This window comes from Temnothorax nylanderi, unplaced genomic scaffold, assembly GCF_030848795.1.
Source record: "Temnothorax nylanderi isolate EJ_2023f unplaced genomic scaffold, tnyl_v1.0 TNYL_tig0218_pilon, whole genome shotgun sequence".
NCBI classification, from domain to species: Eukaryota; Metazoa; Arthropoda; class Insecta; order Hymenoptera; family Formicidae; genus Temnothorax; species Temnothorax nylanderi.
In genome coordinates this window covers 290943-301423 of record NW_027249280.1, presented here as the reverse complement: position 1 = coordinate 301423, position 10481 = coordinate 290943, and the positions used below count along the sequence as shown (strand labels likewise).

Genomic DNA, 10481 nt, shown 5'->3' with positions numbered 1-10481 from the left:
GGAATAAGGAACAAGGAATTAAACATATAGAGGATTCATAGCCGCATCTTTTTTCAAGACTCTATGTTTAATTCCTTGTTCCTTATTCCTCTTCAAGACTGTGTTCTTGAAAAAAGATGAGACTATGACCGGTATTCATAGTCGGATCTTATATTTAAGACCATCTTAAGTACGATCTTGCACATTTAAGACCATCTTAAGTAAGATGTTATGAACCAATCACAGAGCCGTATTAGCATCTCAAGACATTACTTAAGACAGTCTTGAAATAAGAACCGACTATGAATACCGGCTTATGAATTCTCTCTGTTTAATTCCTTGTTCCTTATTCCTCTCATTGTGCATGAACCCTAACTCGTTTTCCGACGACAACTCGTCGTTGAAAAAAAAAGAGCCGCCGATCTTGATAAAATAAAATTTTAGGAATGCACGAATCCCGAAAAATTCCGGTTTTCGTATTTAAACATACTAGGAATAAACTGCGGAACGCAAAACAAAGAGCGTGGAAAATTTATAATATCAAAAATACGGTCCAAACATTATGTTGCATAGTTTTGAGTTTCTACATATATCATCTAATTGTAAGATCGCCAAGGTCGTATACTGGTTTATAACTTGGATTTAACTGTGAAAACGGAGTTTCAAACTCGATTATATTCCTATTTTATGTACTCCATTGCAATATCTCAAGGGACGCGACGAGACGTTGCGAGAGATAGCAATGTGAGAAACAACTTACCTGTTGCGTGGTACGCTGAACCAGTATTCGGGACGCAGCTTCTTCTTGCCGTAGCTCATAATTGGCGTCGATCGTGGTATCTTCTTGTCCTTGGGTCTTCCTGTTCGTAGTCTCAGGTATAACGGTGGGTCCTCACAGGAACGAGCAGGTCGTGGGATCAGTTCTGCGTAATGTGGGAAAATATTTATCGATATAATTTAGATGCTTCAGTAATAAGAGTGTTTTATATTCAACAGATTTATCTTTTCGATATAGAACTCGCGAATCCAGGCAATATGATTCATGATTTCGTCATAATAAAGAAATCTTTTTGCGATAAAAAGCTCGTATATTTTTGTATATGTATAAGATTCTTTCCTGAGGTTCTTTAAGAACTGCTAAAAACCACACGTAAATACACCGATAGGTTGAAAACACGAATAAAATTGGAAAACGAGGCAAGCACATTACCACAAAAAAGTGAGTAGAGAGTGTCAGAGTAAGAATTATATATGTAAAAGGAATAACGATAGCAACGTGGGGTAGAAACGTGATAGATGAATGATACATATTGCACAGATATTGTAGAAGAATTTGACAAAATATATGTGCAGCAAAAAATGGTGACGAAAATGGAAATAACCATTACAGTGATACAGTGTGTATGGTCGCCCGTAAGTTGCACAAATCATGTTTAATGCATGACAGTAAATAAAATCAGTAAGAGACAAAAAACATGTTACGTTCGAAACAGACGTACGAAAGAGGCAACTGAAGAATTGGGAATTCGCGTCACAAGGAGAAGAGCAAGCTAATACTGTATGAACCTACCCAGGCCTTCGAGTTCGGGAAAATTAGGTGCTTGGACTAGAGGGGCAACAGAAACAAATGACATTACTGTATTAGTATGAACCTGTTGCTATCTAAAATGATGAAACCCGTTGTGCTAATCTGAAATAGATAAAATATTACTGGAGAGAAAGACAGACAGAAAGATGTGATTGAACAATGCAGAAATGTACAACAGTTACTACCAAAATCTATAACAATCGAACATATCGCACATTTCACAGAAGTAGTATAGTTTGCCTCAAAAGACTTATTCGATTATCATAGAAAATATTAATACGAAAAATCTGAAATTCTATGCTAAATATGCTTTAAAGTGACAATTAAAAGATCATTTAAATTGAAATAAGACGCGTCCGTCACATGCAATGTGTGGCACAAAGGGTTTCAAGATTCTGAAGATATATCTGTATATTTTGTTTGTAAAGAAATATGTTATGAAAAGTGCTTGTTCAGTTAAATCTTTTTATTAAAATACAATTTGGAAAAATACGTATTTATCAGAATATAAGCTAAGATCGATAAGAAAGTTAATTTACATCAAACAAGACCCGTATAATTTATGTTACTTTCTCCCAAAATACTCGATAAATATTTTGTACATCGAAGAAAGGTAATATTTAACGTTTACTTAATGGAATGACGTATGGAACTGATAATGACAAGCAAATATACGATCTAAAACAATGATAGACTACCTTAATGTACACCAAGGTAAGCGCATTTGGTTACCAATCCCAAGTTTGCCTGGCGGTTTAAGACAATATTAACGAAATTTAGGAAACAAATTTAGGAAAAGAATTATTTTCACACAAATTAATAGTAATTTATAGCCAAAGGCGCTCGAAATTCTGAGACAAGGACAATAAACTGACAAAACAACACGGTTTAAAAAGCTATCTATGCGTTCTCGGGCAAGTGCAGTGCGTGATATATTAATCCCGTTTGCCATCCCCTTATCGTTACTAATCAATTCTTTTCTATCCATATCGATGCCAATATTAAATATTATATGAAAAATAACAGAGACAGGTGTGTTTTGTGTAAAAGGGAAGTCTGTTGGAGTATGCCTTCATGATTATCAGAGTATCTATCCATTCCGATAGGACATGAAATATTTTATGGATACGTCTCTATGCGGTCGTGATACTTACTGTCGAAACTCACAAACAATTCCGGCATATCGTCGACTGAGACCATACTGCGGTAATCTAGTCGCGGTGCCGTCGCAGAAGTTTTGCTACCTCGACTGCTATCGACGCTGCTGCTGCCAGAAGATGTTAAAGGTTGCTGTCTAATAAAAGTACCCACGGAAGAGCGTCTGAAAGAAAATTCATAAAAAATTTAATTATAAAAAAGACAGGGAGACAGAATTTCTTATTAGACAACATTCCAAACGCTTCTGAACGACAAGTACATGTTAGCTGTCATATCTAACTAAGTTGTAACAATATCGAATTTGCACATCATCATAATTCAGAAGCGATATGTACAACATCCATAACAATAATAATAGGAATTAACAATCAAGGTGTATCCAGTATAAATGACGAATAATGAATCATGTGACTGCTTGAGGATACTAAACACTGTGTAAAATTGATTACGAGTTAGCTGTAAGCGATCTGAAAAGTAGTACCGGTAGTGTCTGTTGCCTAAGTTGTTCGGCAAATAATATGATTTACCTGAAAGCAGGAGCCCTCAATCCCAGAATGTCTTCGAAATTAAAAAATAATAGCGAAACAATGGAAAAGTGTATGGAAGGAAGAAACATTTAAATAGTAGAATCCTCGGAATATTTTGATAATCGCTACATAGTGCATGTACAATTTTACTTTTTTAATATTTATATTTATAAGATTTAATTGATATAATGTTTCTTTCGTAATCAGAACATTGAGGAGGATTCTACTGGAACAGTACGTTTCCGAAACGACGGAGGTTGATCAGATGAGAAGTAGAAAACAGATCAGGTAAAAAATAGAGGAGACTAGGAAAAAGGTGGAAATACAACAATGCAAGGTTACGGTCGGGTCCAGACTCACCCGATAAGACCTCCTGGACCAGGTGAGAAATTGCTGGAGTCCTGGGAGAGAGAGGAGGCGGTAAGCGGAGGAGTTCCGCCCGCTCTACCGCCCCCGCCACTCTCTTCGCTGGGTGTTTTAGCAAACAGGCCCGAGCTAAAGTCACTCACCAGGTTGATCGGCGAGCTTTTATCCACCACCATTACATAGTCTTTGTTAGTTATATTAGAAATGAATAGTAAAGCGTTAATGAATATCTAAATTCGTATTGTATGCAACATAGGCGCAACGTAAACGTCTAGGAGTTTCGTCACAATCGATCGCGCAATAATTATCAGTCTTTTAGATGACTAAACTGTCTATATACCTTCATATTTATATATTTCTTTCACGAGTTTTGTATTCCGTAATGCTTTTCATATGCCAGAAGCTCTTCCTATGCAAGTAGCTAATATATGCTACGTTATAACAAATGAGGCTATACCTGTTTTATTTCATAAAGATAAAATTGACTTTATCTATCAAAAAAGGATAGATAGAATTTCTTATAGATACAATGAACGCATAAGTTACACCAGGAGAATAACTGCTTACAAATAACCTCATTTGTATGTATTTACTAAATATAAAAGTTCGCAAAAAGCAAGTTAAAATAAAAGCGATAAAATTATTAGTTTTTCTTTTCTTCTGTGAATATGCATCTTTGCAAGAATGTTACTCATTCTTAGCAGAATAGAAGAGTGTGAAGAAATAAAAGCGGTTGTAAAAATGTCATATATTTAAAATAATTCAAACACGCTAGATCGTTTATCGTTAATTATCAATACAATATGACATAAATTTGTTCACCTCGAGAAGACTTTGCTGAAAACAGAGGAATGATGGGAATCCGCGCTGTTCGGGAGGCTCGATATCTTGTCAGAGAGAGATTTGCTGCTATCATCATCCTTCTCTCCAGTTAAACCTTCCATCCAGGATAATGGATATGACAGACGTTTTAGCATCTAAAATGTCAAAACAAATACATAAAATATATCTAAAAAGAGTATAATATCGCGTTATTGTGATGCGAATGTTAAATTTAATACCTTGTTCTTTCGAGTTTCCTGTTTATCATCCTCCTTATGCTCTTCATCCTTCTCGGGTTCTTCTGCATTACTCTCTAGGCTAAAGGACACCGAGCTGGCTTTTTTCCTGCCATTAATAGCAGAAGTGGCTTCCAACGTGCTCGTAACATTCGTTGGTGCTATTGTTATCGGAGGAACCCAATCCGAAGATAAGACAATATCTGCATCAGAATAAACTTTTTTCGATGGTATAGGCTGTACTACTGGGATAGGTGGATTAGGATCGCGGATATCGATACCAGAGTCATGGCACGACAATTTGACTAGAGATCCTTCTTCGTCTTCGGGAATGGCATTTGATTTAGCTGGTGGTTCCGCCTGCTGCAATAATTGTTTATATATACATAAATATGTAATTTTAATTTATTATATAATTGCTATCAAGACAGAAATATGATCACCTTATCAGAATTTAACGAATCTTGCTGTTCGTCATCAACAGAAAATGTACGATCTTTGCTAGGAACTGCCCAATGATGGTCAAGCATGGAACGTCTGCGTTCCTCTAAAGTTCTATTACCTTGGCCGCCAGTGCAACATTCTTTCTCATTGTCTTTCTCACTGTCTTTCTCTTTCTCTTTATCTTTGGTCGAGGTTGAATTCTCCTCCTATAACAACAATATATTCGTTAAACTACAATTTTAACATTTTGTTTTATATAATAAATGTCGATATTGGCAACAAAAGAATACATACACTCTGGAGATTGGTAGGAGTGACGAGCTCTCGGTCAAAGGCCTTTGGAAAAGCGTCGCCGTCTCTTTCAGCGCAGCTACACACACTTTCGCTATCGTCGGCTGCTAATTCAGGAAAATTCTCGTCCTTTCCCGGAGACTGACATTTATTACGATTATCTATTTGGGGTTTCTTCATGTAATAAATCTCAGGCTTTTTGTCCAAATGTCCGGATTCGGTATGGGAGACCCTCATATGCGCGATGTCATAATAAATCGCAGCATTGACTACAAACTCCATCGGAGCGATCACCCCGTAAGATTCAGCACCGTGCTCGATGACAAGAGGATCAGACACGTTTGGATCAAACATGACTGCGTTTGGCGTGACCAACAGCACCCCGCCGACTACACCCTAGAAGAATATTCAAATCTCAGAAAATGTTGAAACTTTTGCATGGAATTTACAGATGTTCAAAAGTACTAGAGACAATTACCTGGCCATCTGTGATGTGCCTGACATTAATTTTCAGGAATCTTTCTCTGAATGGTTGTTCGTCATCATCTGCAGCCGCGCCAGAGGTTCCAAGAGGTGTTTTTATGCGTTCCATATGGCCTGGCTTTGGTGACACTGGTCTCAAATTATCCAGAAGTTCTGCAAAACCAAACGAATTGCGAGAATAAGTGCGAAGCAGAGAAACACATGCTTTAAAATACCCCCAAAAAATACATGTTTTTACTAAAATTAAAAAGGTGATGCTGGTTTATCAAACTGTCTACAAGAATTTCTTAATTACGTCATTCACAAAAGAGTTACGATAGCAAGTAGCCTAACTTGGATCAAGGAGCCGATAATAACGTTTTCGATTGAGAATCCTGCCGGTGTTTAAAACAGTTCGTTATCTAAAGAGAGAGACAAGTCATGACACTTGTTTAAATCCCAACTGCCCATGTCGATCTAACCTCGCATGCAGAATGTTGCGACGTGACTCGTTATTCGTCGCAATAACGTGAATAACGAGTCACGCGTATACAATTCCGACGAAATCGGCAATTACACCGTCCATCTCATTTGCCACAACGTCACGATTGTAGCGCAGGCATTATTAGCGCTGGCATATAGATTAGAACCGTGTTTACGCGGCTTCGCACACCGACCATCGTGCAGCGTGCACCGTGGTCGATCAGCTGACAGCTGATGCGCGCGACGTACCGGGTGACCGGGGTGACCCGCGCGTACGCTCCAGAATTCACATTTCACATTCTACCTGGACGTTGCGAATATCGCGGACACTCGCTCGCGGCGAAACGGAGCATCGCGGTCCGCGGAACAAAATCGAAGAGCTAAAATCGGCCCGCTTTATACTTTAAAATAACTGTCTTTTAACCTTTTCGCATGCGATCGATCCGAGGATACCGCGCCTCCACCTCCACACGTTCATTTCGTACAATCCGATAACTTGAGAATCTTGAGATAAAAGAAAAGAGAAGAAAAACGAACTAAAGGTGCAAATTAAAATTTAAAAAAAGTATTGAGTGCGGTACAGGACTTTTCAGAACAGCCGTTTTCGGAGTCCGTCGCTCGTTAAAATTCTTCCTCGCCGATTTATCGATCTCGGGGGAGAAGGCAGGAAGATGTCGAGGCACCGCCGCGATAGCTTTCGTACGTATGTACAATCTACAATCTACGTCGCACACGACATACGCGGCGTCGAGCCACCTTCCTGATGCGACTGCGCTTTTCACGGTGTGCGCCGCGTCGACCCTTCGCTTCGAGTTTCGAGTCGCAGATCGCGGGAGATGCGGGTCCACGATCGGCCATCATCTTCCTCCTCCTCTTCCCCTCGACCTCGCTTTACGGAGTTCGGCACTCGGCACCGCAAAACGTGACGACGCCGCGCACACGTGTCGCGCGAGTGTCGCGATCACGTGTCCGCGACGTCCGCGTTGCAGTGCAACCAGTGCGACGCAGCGGCGGCGGCGGCGGCGGCGGCGGCGGCGGCGCCGATAACGGCGGTGACAAAGCGTTTCCCGAAGAAGAAGAAGACATAAATAAACTTCGAACGAATGTACATACGTAACAATTCGAACCTGGCTATTGTTCCGCTAAACAGACAAACAGCCGAGCAGTGAATCACGAAATTGTGTAACGTCGGGACACGAGTTATTCTCTATGGCGCTTGGCGCTAAGTCTAGAAACAATTTCCCTTCGCAAGTGCGTACAATGCGGATATTAATTGAACTGTCGCGAATAAATAAGCAGCTACGTATTTCGTCAGAAATTGGACTGTCTCACGTGAACGCGTGTTAGCGTCAATATGCACATATTATGGAGAGACAGAAACAATACAAAATATTTCGTTTCTTCTTTCCGAGGAAAGGAAAATTGTGCACATATCTACTTTTTTAAATTTATATATATTGTAAAGCTTGTGTATTCAAATAATCTATTATTTCTTACGTTATTCTTTACGTAAGTAACTGTTTAACGTATTACATAATTTTTCAAATTAATTTTTTTCTATCAATTTAATATTACACAATTTTTCGAATTAGATTTCTCTAACAAAAATGATTTGCGTCCGAAATTCAGTTCCGAGAAAAGCTTGACAACTTAAAAGTATGCTAATGCGGTGTTCTAACAACGATATATAAGCGACGAATATTTTCGAGCCCAAAATTATTCTAATTAGCTCGCTCGAACATGTAGTAATGAGTGGACCACTTACTTTTACCTATAATCGACAGGACAGGTGAAACGCGGGGATTTCACGGTTTGCCACGGGCGACAGGCAAATAAAACACGAGAAGGCAATCGCGTTAGTCACAATAGCGCTCCGTATCGATTTCTCGGGCACGGGTATTACGGGGTAACGCGATGTGGTAACGTATTAATATTCATTCGAACGGTCGACTTTGTACGCAGATAATAATATAATATCCGATATCCCCAATTCTTTCCTCTGTGTGTTTAGTCAGGTGAGAGCCAATCTAGCGCATATCACGCACGACGCCCAGCCGTGGCTGAATCCTGCTGAATTATTCATAGCCACGCCGCTACGCGTGTATCAAATCTGTCTCGTGTATTAGCATAATACGAGACAGGATACAGGACCTCCGGGCGACGAATCCGACGGGAATAAGGATCGAAATCACCGTTTTAATTGCACGGCCTCGTTACGTCGTCGTAAGGAAAAAAAAGGAGCGCGATGGCCGCCTGTCGCGACGGATTATGTCTGACTCTCTAAGGATATTCGGTTCTGAATCGATTTATTTAAATCAATCTTAAAAAAAAAAAGATTTTTTAAAATTCAATTTTGATACAAATCGATTATTTTAATAGAGAATTGATTTAAGATTCGTTAATAAAAATATCTTTAGATTTTAGGTTGAATTTTTTCAGATTTAAATAAAATATCCGTTTTGTAAAATAAAAACATCTTTTTATATAAATCAATTCTTCTTATTTTTAGTGTTCTTGCAATCTGTGAAAGTATTAAGGTAAAAAAGTGAATCCTTTATAAGATATTTCACTTTTATTTTAATATTTCTTTATATGTAGTATGTACATTTAATTTTTACACTTTATTATCTTATCTTTTTTTATACATTCTGATAAAATATGAAATATTTTGTCAAATTCTTTTGATTTATCTTAATACTTTTAAATGCAAAATGACAAGAAGAATTGATTTATGTGTAAAACAAGATGTTTTTATTTAAAAAATGTCTTGTTAAAAACTGAGATAATCTTTAAATCTTGAAAATGACGTTATCTAGAATGAAGTTAATCCTTTTATTTGAAGCAATGCAACTTTGATATTAAAAATACATTTATTAATAATAATTTTTTAAAAATAATCATAAAGAAAGACTAATTATAAGATGGGTTATTCTATATATTATATGTAAAAAGTATGTATATATTTATATTTTTTAAATTGCGCATTATATCTTTAAATCGATTTTTGGGAAATCGATCTTTTGATCCGGTTTCTTTAGTGAATCAATTTTAGTTATTCCCAGATTTAGTTATCCAAAATCGATTCAGGAATCGATATTTATTATAAAAATCGAACATCCCTTTATTAGAAAGTTTCTAATAAAAATAGATTTCAAACGTCGAAAATATTTTCTTTCTTTTACATCATAAGTCATTCGACGCTGGAATTAGCGATAAGCGTGACAAGACCGGATTATCTTTAATAAAATTTTAATTATCTATTCCTCGAAAGATTATTATTCCTAAGGACTATCTGTAACAATATCTATCATACGCGTAATAATACGTAAACAAATTCCCTTTTCCGCTTTCGTTCACTAAACAATAACATTGATTACTTTGCTTGAGAGAATTATGATGCGAAGAGAGATGGGAGAAGAGCGGCTGACGTTTCGATTAAAAAACCTTCTTATCGGAATTTTATATCCGTCATTATAAAATTTTAAGTAGCATACTGTTACACTGCTCGCAAAATAAAAGGAATTAAGAATAAAAAGACTCGCAAGAGCGTAACTCTTTGTTGAATATGAACTGGAGGATATCGGTTTTAGCAAACATTGTACGATAACCCAAGTCAGCATCCAAGAGGATTAAATGGAACGATGAAGATTACCTTTTTCTTCGGGTGGTAGGTCATCCTGGGACTCGTGATCGTGGCAAGGGTCAGGGCTGGGCGCATCCGTGCCCGATGCGCCTCCCGGGCGTCCTTCTCCTTTCGTCGGCACCCATAACTGCTGACCGGAATAAATGAAAGTACTTCCGAGCCTGTTCAATTTGCTCAGCTCGGACGGCGTCGTATCGAATCGCGCCGCCACCGACGTAAGCGTGTCTCTGTCACCCACCTGTAATTACGAAGGCAAACGTGTCATTATAGGCGTCTCAATTTACGAGGGTACATAATCCCTCAAAGAGAATCACTTTCTTCGCAACGTTTCAACGCTCCTTGTTTTGCGCGTTTCACACAAATAGACGGGAGAGAACGTCATTATCTTCGCCGTCCTTCATGAAGCATTTTAATTGGGATAATTAAAACGAGTCGGTCAGAGCGAGTGTGCGAAATGACTTAAAATTGATTTCTCGCCGTCA

General features: G+C 38.2%; 1 protein-coding gene and 1 long non-coding RNA gene across 12 annotated transcripts in view; one reads left to right on the top strand and one right to left on the bottom strand.

Moving 5' to 3' along the window:
- Positions 1-711: 711 nt before the first annotated feature.
- LOC139779301 (uncharacterized) overlaps positions 712-10481 on the bottom strand; it is a 100178-nt gene continuing 90408 nt past the window's right edge. For 5 of the 10 annotated variants that reach the window (XM_071717624.1, XM_071717618.1, XM_071717619.1 and 2 more), the window contains 9 exons: positions 10009-10237; positions 5890-6047; positions 5415-5807; positions 5120-5326; positions 4680-5039; positions 4441-4595; positions 3613-3777; positions 2722-2888; positions 712-902 (listed from right to left, as the gene is read on the bottom strand). In XM_071717624.1, the coding sequence (XP_071573725.1) occupies positions 736-902; positions 2722-2888; positions 3613-3777; positions 4441-4595; positions 4680-5039; positions 5120-5326; positions 5415-5807; positions 5890-6047; positions 10009-10237 (2001 nt within the window). In that variant the 3' untranslated portion in view covers positions 712-735. The remainder of the gene's footprint in view (positions 903-2721; positions 2889-3612; positions 3778-4440; positions 4596-4679; positions 5040-5119; positions 5327-5414; positions 5808-5889; positions 6048-10008; positions 10238-10481) is intronic. The other 5 variants (XM_071717627.1, XM_071717628.1, XM_071717625.1 and 2 more) reach the window with 4 other exon arrangements.
- On the top strand, positions 7178-8876 carry LOC139779302 (uncharacterized). 2 transcript variants are annotated; one of them, XR_011719853.1, is made up of 3 exons: positions 7178-7607; positions 8141-8275; positions 8368-8876. It is a non-coding gene; the product is annotated as an uncharacterized lncRNA (long non-coding RNA). The 2 variants fall into 2 exon arrangements; XR_011719854.1 differs by lacking the exon at positions 7178-7607 and adding an exon at positions 7625-7865.